The 20,035-nt window shown below is 38.4% G+C and overlaps 2 protein-coding genes across 3 annotated transcripts in view; one reads left to right on the forward strand and one right to left on the reverse strand.

Annotated features, from left to right (window-relative positions):
* PSMB7 (proteasome 20S subunit beta 7) overlaps nucleotides 1–20,035 on the forward strand; it is a 563,007-nt gene that overhangs the window by 71,590 nt on the left and 471,382 nt on the right. The gene's annotated exons all lie outside the window — the stretch shown is intronic.
* Nucleotides 1–20,035, reverse strand: part of NEK6 (NIMA related kinase 6) — an 83,218-nt gene that overhangs the window by 33,621 nt on the left and 29,562 nt on the right. Inside the window, exons 3-6 of one of the 2 annotated variants that reach the window (XM_050926274.1) lie at nucleotides 18,612–18,752; nucleotides 16,991–17,053; nucleotides 8,148–8,258; nucleotides 465–573 (exon numbers count right to left, since the gene is read on the reverse strand). In XM_050926274.1, the coding sequence (XP_050782231.1) occupies nucleotides 465–573; nucleotides 8,148–8,258; nucleotides 16,991–17,053; nucleotides 18,612–18,752 (424 nt within the window). Of the gene's footprint in view, nucleotides 1–464; nucleotides 574–8,147; nucleotides 8,259–16,990; nucleotides 17,054–18,611; nucleotides 18,756–20,035 lie in introns of both variants that reach the window. The other variant, XM_050926273.1, reaches the window with a different exon arrangement.

The following is a 20,035-nucleotide window of genomic DNA, read 5'->3' on the forward strand; positions in this document are numbered from 1 at the left end:
GAATAAGAGCTAGAAAAATAATTAATGAACATTGAGAATGGGGTATAAAAAAGTTTGAAACGTATTTATATTAATATTCCCAAATCCACTTATGAGACAGAAAAACTCCCCTGAACGCTTTTTAAAGTCGTACTAAATATAATTAAGACTATTTCTTAGCGGTCACTACATCCACTAGTCTCAGCATTTTACTTCTGACACGTTTGTAATGGCACATTTGACACTTCTAGTTAATATCAGCGTCTGGAATAGAAAGCAGCTCATCTTCATAATACTATACTCACTTCGGACTGAATCCTCTTAACAATGAGGCAAAAGACACGAGGAGAAATCCATCTTGCAAGCACCAGTCTCTCTCTAAACATGCATTGGCTGAACATCAGCATAATTGTTTTTGAATGTGGGCGCTTACTAATTGGAACATTATATTATTATTCAGTGAAAAGAGACTGAATTAATGTTACCTCTGTGCATCACCCTGCGGGAGTGCATGTGTTCGACTGCACTGCATAACTGCACAAAATATTTCCACACCGTCCTTTCCGGGATTAACCGTTTCTGCTTTTTAAAATACTGTGGAAGGAAATAAATAAAAGATCAATGAAGAAGCAACATAACTATCTGACTCATGGACTCATGTTAGTCAGTTGTCAACTGCTCATGTCCACCAGATCAACAGCGGCATGGTTCATCTTCTGATTAGCATTTAACTCCTTCTGTGTGTATGTAAACTTCAATACAATTCACTAATTAACAACCACTATGAAAAATATGCTTAAATAGGTTTGACATTTTTGAATGGACACCAATTATAATTAGCATTAATCTCCTTAATTACCTTGCAAAACATATTTAATGCCTCAAAACAACAAATGTCTGTGGAGTATTCTGCCTTAAATAACAAAGGAATTTTTTTTAAAACCAACATCTTGTAGATGTTCAATCAATAATGTACAGACTATTAACAAAGAAAATAAATATCTCCATTTTCTTCCCCCGGCTTCCCAAAACTACTATGGAATCAACTGGGTATCCCCAATTCTGATGTAATAATATAACCCTAAGAGTTCACATGTAGACATAACCTTTGGGAAAGCCAAATTGTCTCAAAGCAAAAATAAAAACAGATTACAGGGAAGCAAAATTGGAAATTGTAAGATCTTTGGGACAAAGACTGTCCTATCACGGCTTTGTACAGCACATAGTACAATGGAGTCCCAATCCTTTGGGCCTCTGAGCATTGTTAGAACACACACAAATTAATAATCATAATCACCACCACCACATACCACAGCCATAAACTGTCTGTACTTCTCTGGAGTAGTTTCACGTGCTATTCCCCAAGACGTAAATAAAGCAAGGCACTGAGTTATCACCAGTATAATCCAGGGGAGACACTGCTGAAATATCCTCACTAACCACGCATCTCACCCTCTACATCTTTTCTCCAAACTCACTGCTTTGGATTACCTTCCCACTGCTGGCCAATACTTGACTCTCTTTAGTGACTTTCACTCCAGACACTAAACCAATTCTTTATTTATACATTTACAGTTAAACCAATAAGATGCATATAAATCCCAGTTGTTTAATTTTTATTATTGTCATCCTTTGCCATGTAAGGTATAATTTAGAATATAGTGATCTCCTCTGGACAGGCACCTGTGATTTTTTTGATAAGGTGTTGTGCGCCCTTATGATGCTCTACCATTATATTTGTTTTACACCATACAACTACGAATTTTCACTAAAAATCTTAAAACGAATAAAGGTGCTAGATTGGTTGCAAGATGCCAATCTTGTATTTGTCCCTCTTGATACAGACAGCTGATGCCTGTTGTGACATTCAGCATTTTATATGAAAGTTATCTGAATCAAATAATGGCAAAAATTTATCTTGCAGATCAGCTGTGAAAAGGTGTAATTGTGCAATTCACCAAAAGGCAAACCTGATAGCTTGCAGCAGTTTGAAACCAAAACCTAAGAGCGGAGTGCAGCAGAACAGCAGAGGATGATGGATAAAGTGTTATTTACACCATAATATTAGCTTAATTCTCATTAAAGTATTTAAGTGAAGATATGTTAGACCACAAGTGGCAATTTTCTAAATGTCATGTCCAATAAGATTTGCCTGACATTTACCAGAAAGCCAAAATTCTCCAGTGGGTTATACAGCAACACTCTGTTACATCAGCTTTATAACAGCTCATAAATAATGCAGGCGACAGGGACATGACAAAGACAGTCCCTGTTTTTATCACTCTCACACCTTCAGAGTGTTGTTATTGCTGTTCCTACCGCCTCCCTGAAGCATAAGACTAACATACGTCTAAACAGGAGGGATTGGGGGGGGGAGAGAGGAAGGGGGATCAAACAACTTTATCCATTAATATTTGGGTTCTATTTAAGCACTACAAAATTCAGTTCCTTTTGTTTCAGTACAGGGACCTGGTTCAGTATAATATTCTGGCCTGAGGATTTTCTCAACAACATCACTAAGCAGAGCTGGTTCTAGCTTTTGCTATCCCATGAAAAAGACAACCAGAGTTCTTCATCTAGTCTATGATGGGGCAGGCTGGTAATCATGACGATCCTAATGCCAACTACACTATCATGTAAATAGACTCCTCCATTTTTCATCCTTGTTTGCATTTAATTTTTGCATACATCAACATTCTATCTACAAGTCTGTCACCAATGAAAACACACTATTTGTATCATGACGAGGCGGAGTGGGAATCAATGCCCCTTTCCTTTTACAATTATTTTGGGAAACAGGCAAGTCCATAAAGTATTTACTAGTTACAGCATCACAGTCTTGTCCAAATTATCAAACTAAGGGCAGATCTGCACTACCACTTAAGTCGATGTAACTTACCATCACTCAGAGGTGTGAAAAAGACTCCCCCTTGAGCAACGCAAATCACAATGACCTAAGCGCTGGCCACATCAGTGCAACGTCAGCAGAAGATGCCCTCCTACTAACATAGCTTCTGCCTCTCATGGTAGTGGAGTAATTATGCCAACAGGAGAGCGCTCTTCTGTCAGCACAGAGTGTCTTCACCAGACTCGCTACAGCGGCACAGCTGCATTGTGGCAACTGTGCCAATGTAGCGCTTCTAGTGTAGACCTGCCCTTAGAATCACCAAAATTAATTTTTAGAGAAAGACAACCAACTGGAAGTAAAAAATATTAAAAGCTGAAATTATCAATCCTGAATGGTACATTTGTGTTTATTACATTTATGAAAAGCTCATTTAAGCCAAAGTGTGAAATTTCTTCATCATATACAATAATATTTTTAAATTGTGTAAGCACTACTTTTTTCAACTAAGCAAACTCCACTCAAAGATTTACACAGCAGCATGGTCACTACCCCAAACACTTGCTTTCAGAATGGTTCTTTTCTTTCCTCAAATCTTTAAATGCAAGTACTGAAAAGCCTCTGATAAACCTTGACATTTTCCGGGGACTCTTGGGAGAAGGAGCAACATGCAGTAAACAGCAACAAGGGCAATGTTAAAAGTATATGCAAGATGAAACAATAATCATGAGCTCCCCTCAAGGGCCTGACTTCCTCCCTGCTCTCTGGAGGTTAGCATATTCAGGAAGTAATATCTCCCTTAGCACAGGTCATTGCATGAAACCGTCTTCAGGATTAGAGGTACTCTAGCTGCTAGCATTACCATCCACATATACTTTGAGGCCATGTCTACATCTAAAATTTTGCAGCGCTGGTTGTTACAGCTGTATTAGTACAGCTGTATAGGGCCAGCGCTGCAGAGTGGCCACACTTACAGCAACCAGCGCTGCAAGTGGTGTTAGATGTGGCCACACTGCAGCGCTGTTGGGCGGCTTCAAGGGGTTTTGGGGAAGGCGAGAGCAAACCGGGGAAGGAGACCAGCTTCGCCGCGGTTTGCTCTCGCGTTCCGCGAACCACCCTGCAAACCGCAGGGAAGGAGACCTGCTTGCTCGGGGGTTCGGCGAACGCGAGAGCAAAACGGGGAAGGAGACCAGCTTCGCCGCGGTTTGCTCTCGCGTTCCGCGAACCACCCTGCAAACCGCAGGGAAGGAGACCTGCTTGCTCGGGGGTTCGGCGAACGCGAGAGCAAACCGGGGAAGGAGACCAGCTTCGCCGCGGTTTGCTCTCGCGTTCTCCGAACAAGCAGGTCTCCTTCCCTGCGGTTTGCAGGGTGGTTCGCGGAACGCGAGAGCAAACCGCGGCGAAGCTGGTCTCCTTTCCCGGTTTGCTCTCGCCTTCCCGGAACCACCCAGCAAACCTCAGGGAAGGAGACCTGCTTGCTCGGGGTTCGCGGAACGCGAGAGCAAACCGCGGCGAAGCTGGTCTCCTTCCCCGGTTTGCTCTCGCCTTCCCGGAACCACCCAGCAAACCTCAGGGAAGGAGACCTGCTTGCTCGGGGTTCGGGGAACGCGAGAGCAAACCGGGGAAGGAGACCAGCTTGATTACCAGAGGCTTCCTCAGGTATGCTGGGATACCTGCTTATTCCACGGAGGTCAAGAAAAGCGCTGGTAAGTGTCTATACTTGATTACCAGCGCTGGATCACCAGCGCTGGATCCTCTACACCCGAGACAAAACGGGAGTACGGCCAGCGCTGCAAACAGGGAGTTGCAGCGCTGGTGGTGCCCTGCAGATGTGTACACCTCCTAAGTTGCAGCGCTGTAACTCCCTCACCAGCGCTGCAACTTTCTGATGTAGACAAGCCCTGAGTCACCATCAGCGAATTCAGGTTTATAGATGTTAACAGCATTAACTGTTTGGAGATAAAAGCAATGACTGAAAACTTTAGGTCGTCCCCCCAGAACTCTCTACCATAGGTCTATTTCCAGCTCCCACTCCCCTTGATGAAGCAAATCCTTCTCTGAAATGGAGATTTTCACTGACACTGTAAATGTAGCCACTAACTATGGGCTAAATGGCTAACTTGTTTGACAGCCTTTGGCCTGCTGCCTCATAGCTGAGCTGACAGAGAAAACAAATCTGTTAATCAGGTATTTTAGCTGTGACAACAAGGAGGGAGGTGAACTTTCCAAAATGTTCATTTATGATAATTACAGAATAATGATGGTAAAAACAGGTAAAATATGGAGAGAAGGTTAAGAGTGCTAACAAACATGATATACCACATCTGTTCTCACAGGGGATGTATGTCTAAAGATTAACATGTCAAAGAAAATACAAAAGCAGGTGATAACAGCTTAACTAAAGCTGGTTCCAACAATACAAGTATTCCTAAGAGCTACATCAGAGAAAAGAAAGCACTTGAAAATTTTCTCAATCCTAAATCCCTGTTGTGAAGGAAAGTCAATATACTTTTTGAAATGTCTTAAATGTAGCAGACAAGCTATGTGGCTAGTTACCCTACAATAATTAAACGTGTCTATCCATTACAGACAGGGTAAACCAGCCTTGCAATATTATACATACCCACTTGCTATGAGTGAATACTGTTTTTTGACAAAACATTTGTTCTTTTTTCATTATCTACCCTCATGGTAAAGGATAGGTTTTTTGAATGGGCTAGTAAATTTTTAAGTAAGTTTTGCAAGGCTTGCATGTCCTAGGGCAGAATCCAGGTTGTCATAAACAGATAGCTAAGGGTTAATGTTCTTTTACCTGTAAAGGGTTAACACAGGGAACCAAACACCTGACCAGAGGACCAATCAGGAAACAAGACTTTTTCAAATCTGGGTGGAGGGAAGTTTTGGGTCTGAGTCCTTTGTTCTTGGTCTGTTCTTTTCTCGGCTCTGAGAGTGACCACAGGAATCTCCAGGCTTTCTAATCTTCTGTTTCCAAGTTGTAAGTACAAGGATAGTAAGACAATAGGTTTATATTGTGTTTTTTTTTTGTATTTACATGTGTGTAGTTGCTGGAGTGTATTCTTTTTGGATAAGGCTGTTTATTCATTTTCTTTAAGCAATTGACCCTGTATATTGTCACCTTGATACAGAGACCATTTCATGTCCTTTTTCTTTCTTTTTATATAAAGCTTTCTTTTTAAGACCTGTTGGAGTTTTTCTTTAGTGGGGACTCCAAGGAATTGAGTCTGCAGCTCACCAGGGAATTGGTGGGACGAAGAAGTCAGGGGGAAAATCTCTTTGTGTTAGATTTACTAAGCCTGACTTTGCATACCCTCTGGGTGAGGGGGAAGACAGATTAGCTCTCTCGGTGCTTGTGTTTCAAGGACTTGAAACAGGGAGGGTGGAATCCCTTTGTTTAGATTCACGGAGCTTGCTTCTGTATATCTCTCCAGGAACCCAGGCAGGGAACACCTGGAGGGGAGGAGGGGGAAGGGAAATGGTTTATTCCCCTTTGTTGTGAGACTCAAGGCATCTGAGTCTTGGGGTCCCCCAGGGAAGGTTTTGGGGAGACCACAGTGAGCTAGGCACTGTATAATTCCTGGCTGATGGCAGCAATTACCAGGTCCAAGCTGGTAACTAAGCTTGGAGGTTTTCATGCTAACACCCATATTTTGGACGCTAAGGTCCAGATCTGGGAAGAAATGTTATGATACAGGTCCACACTGATGTTGCTTAGAATTAGAATGGATGAGGAAATAGATCTGCAAGGCTACAGTGTAGAGAACCCAGTTCATGTAGGGCATTCAATATTCCTAAATTCCCGGGGGAGAGGGCAAGCCCACCTTCCTTCATAAAACAACTATGGAAACAAAGGTCAGAGAGAGGTAGCTCAGGAAGGGGAAAAGGAGCAAAAGCTCAACACGCTGAGGAAAAGAACACGAAAAAAGCAGAGAGAGACAGTTAAAGACAAAGCTGATTTGAGAGAAGTGGGGAAAAAAAACCCTTAAGAATATTCAAGATCCTGGGACTAGAATAAACTATAACAAGAATGCAGAAAAGAGAAAACCAGCACTAATGGAGGAGTAAGATTCATAGCCTAATGAAATTCTTGTAAGTTCAAAACGTACCTGTGCCTTCCCCAGTAGGGCACCAATGCAATGCAATACAGATTGGGAGAGGAAGAGAAATGCAGGATAAGACAGGCTGGGGGATTCTACCAATCAGAAGCAGCCAAAGATTATAAACATTCTCAGAAGAAAGATGTCTATTCAGAAAGATCACAAGGGGTGACAGTAAGTGCAGGACAAACTTCAGACACACTAAAAGAACCTATACATTCTTAACCAGTTCTCGTATTCCATGCTCTAATTAAAAGCCCAAAGACAATAATGGGGTAAACATGGTAAATGGCTGATGAACTAATATGTTAGATCCCTGTGAAAAACTGAGTGGGGTCATGGGACTCTGTATAAAACTTCCAACCAGGAAGCCTTTAAGGAAATGTGTCTAATCCCAAAAGAAATTTCCCCTCTTAAAAATCTTTTTTCCCCTCTTGCCAAACACACCAGGTTCACCTCTCCTTCTCCTTCCCTTTCTTTTTGTTCTATGTGCACAGAGGTAGAGAGAGAAGGACGGTTACATCAAATATGCTAGCTTTGTATTTTGTTCCACAGCCAGTAAAGGCTGGTGATAATTCTGGGGTGTTCCAAGAGTAAATTCTGAAGACGTGCACTAGACTCAGAGAAAGCACCATCTCCCATGCTCGCAAAGTACATAACATAAAGGGAAGGAAGGCTCTGGTAATATTGCAGACTGGAACGACATGTATCCTGACTTCCTTTTTTTTTTTCTTTGTGTGCTCTCCATAATAAGTCTCTGAAGTTACATCAGCTAGAATAAAAATTACAAACATCATCAGTCCTCAAGCTCCTAATTTAAAAAATCAAAAAGCATGAGAACTGTCCGGATCCCGTTCTCCCTTTCCTTTCTATCGTATTTTCATTTTACTTATTTAAGGAATTATCAAATGAACAAATCACATTTCAAGTTTCCAAAAGATTTTCAGGCTTAAAATGATTCCTCACATTTTTTAATCAAAATTGGAAATCACTTTTACTTATTTTCTAAAATTCTAGTGAACATCCATTCCAACACCAGTCATTCACAATGCTTTTTTTTTTTTAAACAGAGTTTTTCTATATTTCCTGCTATTATGTCATTTTGTAGGGTTTATTCTTTGGTTTGTGTTTGTTTTCAAATCTGTCCCCTGAACTTCCAGAATAAATGTGACACCCCTATTTTGCCTCAAGAATTGGTGTGTCCTTACCTTAATCATCTGAGAGAGATCACCTGCATCTGCCAGTTCCAGGACAATGTTCAGTTCATTGTCTTCAATAAAAGAATCCAAATACTTAATTATATTGGGGTGGTTCAGTTGCTGCAGAGAGAGAATGAGAGAGAGAGAGGGTGCGCAAAGTGAATGTACATTACATGGAAGGTATTTCAGTAATAATGACTCAAAATATACTGCCCATCAGTGTTCATTCCCGTAATTGTTCCACAGCAGTGTCCTTAACAAAAGACAAGGCTATGGCATTCGCTGTGTGTCCATATACACACAAGGATGTGTGGTGAAACGCAATTCAGATTATATCTCACATGCGTACTAGGCAAAAGAGAAAACCAAGCAGTCTTTTGTAAGGAGCAATTAGTTCCATACTTAAGTCAAATGGTCTATTCTATTGTATGTTCAGATAATCAGGGTTTAAAATCATGATCTTGGGAGAAACTTGGTCTGAGCTACACTTAGTAGGATTTCATTTTCTTTTTAAATTAATATCAAGCCCCACTACACTACTAAGATCTCTGCTGTAGTAGAGCTTCAAGTCCCCGCTACGATCAGCGTACCATCTTGCTAGGTGCTTTACAAACATATAGGCAGACATTGTCCCTGCCACCAAAAAATACGAAGGGCAGAGGAAGGTCTACAACGGGGGTAGTCAACAGGTGGATCACAGGCCACATCCAGATCGCCAGACACTTTTGAATGGACCCCAAAATCTTTTTATTTACTTATTATTGGTTTTTTATTTATTTATTTATTTATTTTCTCTGGAGTCTTGACCTTGACCAAAAATTTGGACCTTGCCAAAAAATAACTGACTACCCCTGGACTACACCATACAGATTACATACTGCTCACTAGTTCTGGCTTTTTGTTGTAAAGCTGTGTTTATGGCTAAATCTTGATTAATTTAAAAAACAAAATTTGAACAATGCCTCTACATTTCTGCATTTAATCCTAGCTTTTTTCTGTTGATTTATAATTAACACTAGAACATGGAAACTCTTGCCTTTTTCTAATGTGTGTTATATTTTACCATGCCCTTCCCTTTTTCTATTTGTTAAAAAATATTTTTAATCCTTGCCTATTATTTTAGTGTATTTAACCCATAGCATTATTTTGAAAATTTTAACTCTTACCATTTTCAAAATATATGTAATCCTAGTCTTTTCATTTGTTTACAAATTATTTACACATTTATGCTTCTTTAGTAACTCTTGCCATTTTAAAAGTATACATCTAATCCCAGTTTTATCTATTAATATTAAAAAAAATTAAGTCTTGCCCTTTTTAATTTAACCCTAGGCTTTTACTATGTTTGTATTTACTCAGAGCCTTTTCTATTTAATAAGTATTAAAAATAATTTTTTAAGGTACATCTCTTTTACAGAAGAGACAGTAAAACAACTGCAGATTTAAACAATTATTATTTAGTTCATGGGGGCAAAAAGAGCAACTTGGATCCCATTTCAGACCTTTTTGCCTATACAGGATATTGAATAAACCTAGCGAAATATTAATTTTGCCACAATTAGTTAAAGGTTTGCTATGATCACTACAGATGAAGGCGCTGAACCTACAAACACTTGTGCAGCACTACCACCGACTTGAGTGATGCCAATTACCATTAACAACATTTCAGGTTAAATGTGCGGCTAGATGGAGCTACTACGTGAACCACTTGTCCTGTAGGATTAATGCGTTCACTGCCAACACCGTGTTCCTTTAAAGGTAGAGCACGTGAGAAAGTGGGCTCCTTCAGAAATCATTTCTGCCCTACATGTTTTACAAAAATCTGCATCTTCTGGGATGCAAAGATGGAATCAGTATCAGAAAAGCTGGCTCTATGAAATTCTTGCATACCTGACACTGAACATTATTATGTAGACAATTCTGCAGGAGACGCTCCTTACTAACAAAATACCTGTCAAAAGTAGCTCTTCAATAGAAGGAAAGATAACAAGCTTTGAAAAGCCAAGTGTGGACTGGAAATGTGTGGATTCCAGGCTTTCCAAACAATTTTGATACTGTACCCTAAGTTATGGGAAAACTTCTCCAAAAACTTTCTGAGAACTGATACCTGAGATGCATCCATCTAGGATGAAAGGAATATAGAATTCCAATGCATGCGTCTGGAAATATAGGAAGCATCATTATCATTTCTGTCTAATCCTAAAGGACACTGGTAGGTGACACTGCTTCCAAAAGACAACAAAATCTAGTTTCCATATGACCCCAGCCCTATTAATCAGGCCCAGCACAAGGAAGCCACTATATTGTTCCAAGCGCAGTATTATTCATGAGGAAGTGTATATTACCTGAGAGACTGATTCCGCTGAGTTTCATCTGGAAATTATTCTTTAAATACAGTTAATCCTGCTTTAGCATGGGGGGCTAGATTAGATGACTTCCTGAGGTCCCTTCCAGCCCTACATTTATATGATTCTACTTACTGTTCCCTAAATATCTTGAAAGAATATCACTTGCCTGTATTCCATTTTTATTGCAGGACAACAATGAATTTCAGGGGTATTCCCATTATTTACCACCTTATGGCAGACAAGCTCACCATCTATTCTGTGTAGGTGTGCGCTCTGGCGTTTTTTGGGGTTTTTTTGGTTACAATTGTTAATCCAGATTTCACTTATTTAAATAGCTTTTGTTTTTTATAAAGTGCAGCATGAGAGGACTTGTACACTAATATATACTATAATATTTTTCTCTTGTTTTCTGGTCTTGTTATGCATTATTTCCATGACTAAATTAAGAAACAAAACATATTAAAATTTGTTTTAATATTTTAATGTCTGATTCTCCTAACAAAACTGACCACTATAATCACTTGGAACATACTGCATATATCTTGATTTCTGTAGTCTCTCTCTTTGCCTCTTTCTGAATTGCATTTCTCCATTTTGTAAGCCTAAAGTCCAATAAAAATAAATTTAAAAAATAAAAAATGGGCATTTTATCCAGCAGACAGTAGTGACTCCTCATGGGCTACTGAGCCGACAGAAACACTGTTATATCCCACCATGTTAATCACTCTGCTCTGCATGCACATTAGGTGATAGATTCTCCTTTGCAATGCCTGGACACTAACTCACATTAGTGTTAATGGGATTCATGTGTAGGCATCAAGAGAAGAATATTCCCACAAGGCTGAACTTAAAAAAAAAAACAACAGTCAAGACATTTCAACTGAATATTTTAAAAAATGTCTTCCTTCAGGTGTGCTGATCTACTGCCCTTCCAGCCAAAGGGGTTCAGATGTTCCCTGCAGACACTGCTCTCCACCAATACTGGTGTTAGGTGCATCCTCTGCAGGCTTCCCAGGACCTGCCAGGCTTGCCTGTGAACTTGCCTCCCAGTAGTGTCTGATGGCTCAGCAAACTCGGCACATGAACTCTCTTCAAGCAACCCATGTCCTAAGTCTTTTGATTAATACCTTACAACTTTTTTTTTTAAAAAACATGTCTATGTTGAGATTAACTTCTACCCTTGTGGGTGGATCTCCCATGATTCCCCCTTTTCACCTCTGTTACCAGCAGCAGGAGCTGAATACCAACCCCTCTAGAATCTGTTAAAGCTGTTCCCATAGAGCTAACAAGAAAAGTTTCCTACTCCACGACCCAGCACGTCAGACCAGACTGGCCACCAACACATGGAAATTGTACAGAGGGATTTGTTGTTTTTTTTTTAAATCTTGACACCTTATTCCCCACACCTGTGAACTCCACCACCCCAGAACATCCACTGAAGTCACACTGGTTTTATAAGAGACTTGACTGAAGCGAAGATCCTGCCCTCCTCTCCACCCCCCGTACTCCCAACACTTGTGCATGCACGTGGCAGGGAAGCGATGCGGGAGGTTACTTGACATTTCTAATCTTTTGACAGAAGGAAACTGCATAACCTTAATTCTCACCAATCTCTAAATGCACAAACAGCACAAAATGCCCTAGCTCAGGTTATTGACATTTTCTCATTTCTTTAATGCAACCTAAAAGTTTGATGGCAGTTAATGCCTGATGTGTATGCACAGCAACGCTGTCAGCAAGAGGCATGCAGAAGAGCAAGTCATCTCCAAATGAGCGAGCACGGTGGCTCCCTGCTGCTGATTACAGCCATATTACTGAGCTGTTTTACCTCACTCTTTTTGATGGGGTATTATTATTATTATTATTATTTTGCTGTTCCAGTGAAGTTTTTATTACCTCCCAAATGCGAAAGTTTTTCCAAGTAATCTACTAAGCACAAAACAACATTTATTTCTGTAGCCATACAGGAATTTTGGATCAAAAGAAAGCAGAGGCAAAGCATCATTTTGACACAGATTCCCTACAGCAAGCCTGTCCAATTCCTTCAACAACAAAAAATGTATGGAATCTAACTTGGTATATTAAAAACTGGGTAAATTGTTTTAATTTGCAGTTTACACAGAAATTATTCTAGACTTTGGAGTGAGGCAGTAACTTAGCATACAACAGTAGATATCATGGGACAAAATTCACAAATATAAGTATCCAAGCTGATTACTTGGCTAAGCTCCAGATAAAACATTACAGTTAGACATTTACTGTATTAATAGATCCACTAGTAGTACACTGTCTTGATTCAGACTTAGCACATGTTTAAGTAGTTCGCTGAATCCACTACCCTTAGACACTTTAAACTTTTTATTTAAGATAAAAGGAACAATTGCCTTTTTCAAAACTAATAATAGTTAAAAGATAGAATTTATTCATTTTTACATAATATTCTTATATTGGGAGCTGGAGTGTTCACATGGATATTGTGTGTTAAGTTACTCATTTACAAAATAGTATTGACTTTGTTGAAATGTATTGCACACTAATCTAATGAAAACAATTATGCCCAGTTTTTGTTAAAAATGGAAAAAAGTTTAAAAGAAAAAATTCCAGAGAAATTCTTTATGTCATGCCAAGGGAGATCACATGTCTTCTGCAACACAAACTGGAGTCACGCTGTTAAAACCCTACTCCTCTCGCAGAACATGGACTTTCTCTGCCTAATGTCTTATGCAGAGAAACATCTACTACACTGTCCTCAAATTGTACTGCAAAGCACAATAGACCTATGTCAAGTTTTGAAATGTGAAATACTACTTTTTCTAAAAACCACCTCTGTGCCTCTGTAAAATGGCCTTCAGTTATTTATATGTAGCTGTAAGAATAGCCAGCATGGGAGCTATCAATTAACACGAGATGAGTTGCAAATATTGATTTGACGAGTTATTAGCTTTACAGTACTGAGTGAGATGCATTCCAGTTGCTGATACTGACAGACGTACTGAAGCTGGCCTCTTAAAATCCTCCCTAGTCTCTAAACAAAACCTTGAACAACTCTACCTCACAGCCTTTTGGGAATATAACTTGCCTCTGCATCAAATTATCAAAAAATGCTGACCTGTACAATGTCATTAAAAACTGCTTCTCAAGTAGACATTTAGAACTTTGATTACTCTTAGTTGTGATTTGTTCAATTTCTCAGAAGCTGACTTATATACATCGTGGGTAAAATTCATCATTTTGTTTGATCTTTCATTTGAAAACTAATATACATTTGAAAGAGGTGGCCTATTGGCAGTATCAACTAATATATCCCTTGTGCATTTGCAATACAGTATGATTTATCAAACTGATTTTTTAAACCATACTTTGAGCTCCAGCTTATTTGATGGGGCTATGTAAGTATTCCATCAGCAACCACTGTTCACAGCACAGCACGATTATTCTTTACTGCATTTTTCTAACAGGAATTTATACTGTCAAGACGGGATGAGAGACTTATGACAGTAATGCTTAAAACTCCTCAATTCACAGTCATTTTATGTAGCAAATAACTAAAAAACACAACTCGAAGTATGTTGCCATAGGGCAACAAATAAGGATCAAAATGCAAAAACCTTGGGAGGCTACAGCATCTCCTGAAAAGGAAAAGGAAAAAAGAATTTTAAAAGAAGTTTCCTGCATTACTAAGGCTGTGATTTTTAAAATGAAAGAATTTTAAGTTTCTTATTATTTGTCACCACTTATTCAATTTGTGTATGTTCCGCATTTCATTCAGATAGGAGACTGATCATCAAATATCCACCTTCACTTTTTTCTAGTCAGTTTCACTTCCTGTTTCTCATACACAAATACAATGCTGACATGTTTGAGTTGCAAACGTTGATGGAGAATGGTTGATGTTAAAGAAAAAAATCAGATTTAATTTGAAATACTTATAATACTTTTCAAAAATATATTCACTGAGCCCTATCAGTACATTTGCACGTAAGCAGAGTACACCTACCCATTGTTCCTACAAGTTTAAATGTAAAATGGACAGAAAAATCAATTCAGATACAAAATATCAATTGAACTAGATTAATTTCCAACCTTAAAATGGTACAGATTTTATTTTTTGAGTAAAAAATGTTTAAAAAATCAACTGCTACATTTTAGGCTTAAGTGAGTGGGCAACCCGTCTACAACAGAGATTTCAACCCACTGATTTTCATCAGAAAAATCTCATTCCTAGCTGTCTTGGAGTGAGTAAAGACATATATTAATTTATCCTGGCAGGATTACTAAAACTTCAGAAATACTTAACGTAAAATTTAACATTACGCTAAAAAAAATAAGAACCTGGAAAAATGATGCAGTTAAAGTTTTCCATAAAGATAAGTGACGTTAGCATAAGTTGCTATGGATTCCAAGTTAAAATGGCTTTTTCTTCATAAAAATATGTATCTTGGGTAATGTATGCACCTGTGGAATATGATTTGATAATATTTTCAAATAAATCAATTCAATTTAAAAAAAACAAAATATGAACTAGTAATGAATCTAGTCTACTTGTATAACCAGAGCCAATTTACTACTGGGATGAAGTCCTAGTTATGGAAGAAGAATCATAAACTAAGTCTCTGTGCCCTATGATTTACAAAAGTGGCACATTTGCTGCTTTTTGGAAGATAGCTATCACGTTTTTCAGGACACACCATGACTTCCTTGATCTTGAACCTGCAAAGCTGACCAACAAACATGCCGGCTGAGCTACAGCCTGATCCAACTCCCATTGAGCTCAAAGGCCCTCAGTTCTGCCAGTTGAGGCTATGTAGAGCAAGAAATACTTGGGAGAACAAGAAGAGTGAAAGAGCTAAGAATGGAGGAAATATGTAGAGATATATATGTAATTATTTTTAAAACAATAGAGTGGATGGGGAAGTGCTAATTATCCCACTATATCATACCATCTCTTACTACTCTTTTCACAACCCAGACAGTACAGTATTCACAGCTTGACATCTGGCTCTTTGGTGAGTTTTACACAGGAAGATTTGGAGTTGCCTCTGGTCATCTCATACCGTTAGGATGATAATTGACTGTCTATGAGCCCTTGTCATCTTGGATATTTTATTTTTCACTCACCTTTGATTCTGATAAATTTGCACATACTGTCCTGAATAAGTCCAGTGCAAACATATGACAGTGCCCCACAACTAAACAATCTTTCTGTAAGATTCCACATCTGAATTGTCAGGATCCAAAATTCTCTTGGTGAATAGTAAGTTTGGCATTATTTTCTTTTTCATTACAAACTCTTTAGCAGGTAGACTAAGCATAAACATAAACAGCTTTGATATAATTCTAGCTATATGTCCATACCATATAACTGCCACAGGCTGACCAGATTTTCACCTACAGTAGTATAATGATATCTGATATTCATCAGATGAAGAGCTAATTCCTATTGTTAGCCCATACACTAACATTCCATTTTGCATATGTAAAGAGAGATGCAATAAGATGGCTTCCAGTTGGATAAGCTCTTGTATGAATTCCAGCTGTTACCACCGTGAAGCAAATGAGGGATGTTCTCCTCAGGCCATCACTTTGTGTATACACAAACTCCCACCAATAGCTATTATCCATCCCTGCCAGCAGGTGCTTTGGAAAGGCAGACCCTTGTACAATAACTCAAATCAAACTATGAAACTCATCTTTGTTATGGAAGAACAGCAAAAACCGTATGATCCAATTGCAGAAACCGAAGCTGGGTTTTTCTTACCAGACGTTACATGCAAAGTCTACTGAGTGTAAACTACCTGATTAATGAACCACTAACCAATGTCGGGAGTGCCAGGAGGGGCAAGTTGCACTGATGCTCTCCTGCCACCAATTTCCAAACTTTATTTTGTTCATCACCTACTAGCAGAGCCTGTCTCTTTGTGCCAAAATAGCACGCAGTGTCTGTGGCATATTTAAATTTGTTCTGTCCTCTATTACTGTAGAGAAGAATAGGATGCATGTACTGTGGAAACAACCCATGCGTTGTCAGCACTTAAATAACCCCAGTTCACACATGACATGTAGACTCAAATACATAGAAATGCACATGCTCTCTGGCCAAAACCTGGCCAGAAGGTGATGCATAATCACTTTTATGAAAAAATACCTCCCAGCCAATGCACCTGCCATGCTATGTGCAAGATCCGTGGAGAAGAAAAGAGATACTTGTGCATAAGGGAAAAAGGAGCAGAATGGATACCCTAGAGCTCTAAAGGGCAGAAAACTACAAAGAATCAAGAGGTGAGCCAAAAGACATGCATTGCACAAAACTGCTATGAAACTAGTTAGATAAAACACCCTGCAACAAAAGAGGGGTCCACTGCAAAATTCCAGACAGGAATTGTAAATATATGTCATCTTACTTGATTTGCCACCCAACACAAATAGTAATCTGCCTGCACAGACATAAAACAAAATATTCTCAAACATGAAAAAGTAAAAATAAGCCACTGTAGAAATTCTTACCTTCAAAAGGTCAATTTCTTTAATGCAATCCTGTCTGGCCTTGGCATCCATCATTTCAAATATCTTCAACATAAGACGAAAGTGAAATATTTAAAATAATAATAATAATAATAATAAGGCAAGAAAGCAGATAAGCTCTACTCATTTTAAACCAGCATTGGTTTTCTTGCTCTTCCTTAACTTAATGAATGTAAGCGTCCTATTGCAGTCACCAGACTTGCATCTGGTTGACATATTCTGTGTTTTAAAACCACTACAAACAAGGAAGCAGCAAAATTAACATTAGCACCTTTTGGCAACATGCTAAATGGTGGAGGAAATGAGATTTTGGTTTGTAGATGTTTCACCCATTTTGTGACCTTAAAAAAACAGTTACTTAATTTAACACTGTTTTCACATTGTGTGTGAAATATTTTTATATATATTTCTATTCTCTCTTTAAACAATTCAGAGTTGTTCTTCCTTCACAGATTCCCATCCATTAATTAAGAGTAATTAGCGTTAATATTTATTCTCTAATAATCAGAGAGCAAGTCACTGGTAATAGGAATTTAAAAGATACGTTGAAGGATAAAGGCAAATTTCTTCAAGCAAAACACTGCTCTGAACACTATGGTATTTTAATCTAAGTTTGTGATATATTTGTGTGCTGCATCTTCAGAATTTGGTTTTAAACAATATAACTAATTATAGTAGAAAGAAAACTAATTTCTTCTTATTAAATTGTGTTCCACCAATGAAAGTCTGGTCACTGAATATTTTTGTTCATAATGTCAGCTGCTCCTCTACTTCTAGATACTAATGACTCAGATGAGAAGAGCAGTGAGCCATCGTTTCCATCTCTAACTTTATGTCCTCAGCCATCTGCCCCTTATCCATCATCCAGCCTTTTATCACACTCAATATTCTCATATGATAGCCCATGTCAAGATGCCAGATCCTTAATTTTATGGCTATGCCTATTAAAACCTTTGTTTTTATACATATTATCAATCAAAAACAAAATAACCATATTCTAATAAAAAATAAAGGAAAATTAAAAGTAGTATGAAATGACAATCCTTTTTACACTGGTGATACTAGAAGTGTCTAGCCATTCCTAGATGCAATGGTCACAAGGAATTAAGATTAGGCAGCACAAACACATTAATTCAAATCTGGTCAAAATGGAAACTGGATTTGTCCATCCTATGTGGAAAAACTGAAGAAGGCAATTAGGAGGAGGAAGCAGAAAGTCAGGGCTTGGGTTCTACTCCCAATTTATACCATTGACTCACTGTTTGACTGACGAAATCAGTTAACCTCTGTCTTCATGTATCCATCTGTAAAATGGGTATGACAGTACTCCCATACCTCAAATAGGCTTATCCTTCCTAATTAGTGTTTATGAAACTGACCCTTTCAAAGGTGTTGCTCTATATGGGATCCAAAAATAACTAATGTTTATGACAGCAATTAAGGACAAAAGGACTTTCAAAACAGCTTTCTGCTCCTCGGTTTATTTCTGCTGGTGAGAGAATTCTCAAGGGGAAGCAAGCACTTCACCTGTAACATCTGCGCAAAGGAAGCAGAAATCTTCCTTTTACCTACAATACAATAAACTACAATTTTAAACACTCACCTGAACTTTCTTTAATGCCACGGTTTTTCTGTCCAGAAGACAAGTTGCTTTGTAGACTTCACTGAATTGCCCACGGCCAATCTTTTTCTCTATCTGAAAATCTGCCATGGTGCAGTGATATGGATATGACGTCAAATGTCTCTGCTTATTCAAAAGAAATAAAAACAGCCATTGAACTAGACAAATCTGACAAAAACATGAGCAGGTATTTCTCCATCCCTCTCCTTTTCTCACTCACAGACAGCACCTTCTATGGCTTGATAATCACAGTAAGTATTGCACCTAAGCAGTCTACAGGGGAGCATGAAAAGCCAGGTGGCCAAAAAAAACCCTCTACTTTATGGAAATGGGCTGAATTTCTCTCTTCGATTACAACTTCCCCTTTCTAAGACCACTTACAGTTCAAACCACCTTGCGCCAGAGTACTGAACAGTGAATATTCAGTGCCACTAAAAAAAACCCAGCACAGATCCATGAAGTCCCACAAAATGTATCTGTTTACAAAAACTGTTCGTGGAATCAAACGGATCGACTACATATTAAAACAAACAGATCCTCCAAATAGTTCACAAGGATTGTTTTAAAGGCCAATAGGTATAAGTAACATACACTTTCAGGTCAAATTAAATAAAAACAGTCAACTTATCTAATACTTCATTTGAGGATGCAAGAATTTCAATTCTTCTGTAGTAACTGCAGCAACAAAATTTGTATTCCATAACACTGGCAAACATTTTCATTTCTTATGCAATTCTGCATTTTTGTGTATTGCCCATTTAAAAAAATATTACCCATAGAAAACCCAAACATAAATCTAAGCACATTTGTTAACACTAACGATTACAGAACAATTGCACAGAAAGAAGCAAGTTTAAAACTGTAAACATGCTAAAACTTTTGGTCTTATTTCTGATGTGCAAAGAACTGAACCTAGGCTGATTGATCTATGGACACAATATATTCATTTTCAGTCTAATTCTACTGATGTTACTGGTGCATCTAGTTTAGTTCCTTAAAATAAGGAAAAAAAGGAAATAAAAAGGGTGTACTGGTCTCCTGTGTAAATAACTAATTAGACCCAAACTGCTGTCTCCCCAGTGACTTGCCCTCAAATCAACTTTGCATATTATTGTCACCAGGGACAGACTGAAGCCTACTTTTGAGCAGTCTCAGGTAAATATGTGGTTAGGCAAGTACATACAGCATAACAAGCATGATGTTCTCCACAGACCAGGAACTACCCTCTAGAGCCACTCTGCTCTCTTGTATAATTAACATGAGTGCTAACCAATATTTAAGAATGACATTAATGACTAAAAGTTGCTGTGCATGCCAAGTACAGTATTTTTAAGCTTCAATATCCTAAGCCATTTTTTAGTTATTGTAACAAAATAAAAAAAAGTAGACCAGTTTGTAAATCAATC

The sequence above is a fragment of the Gopherus flavomarginatus genome, chromosome 17 (assembly GCF_025201925.1).
Source record: "Gopherus flavomarginatus isolate rGopFla2 chromosome 17, rGopFla2.mat.asm, whole genome shotgun sequence".
Lineage (NCBI taxonomy): Eukaryota > Metazoa > Chordata > Testudines > Testudinidae > Gopherus > Gopherus flavomarginatus.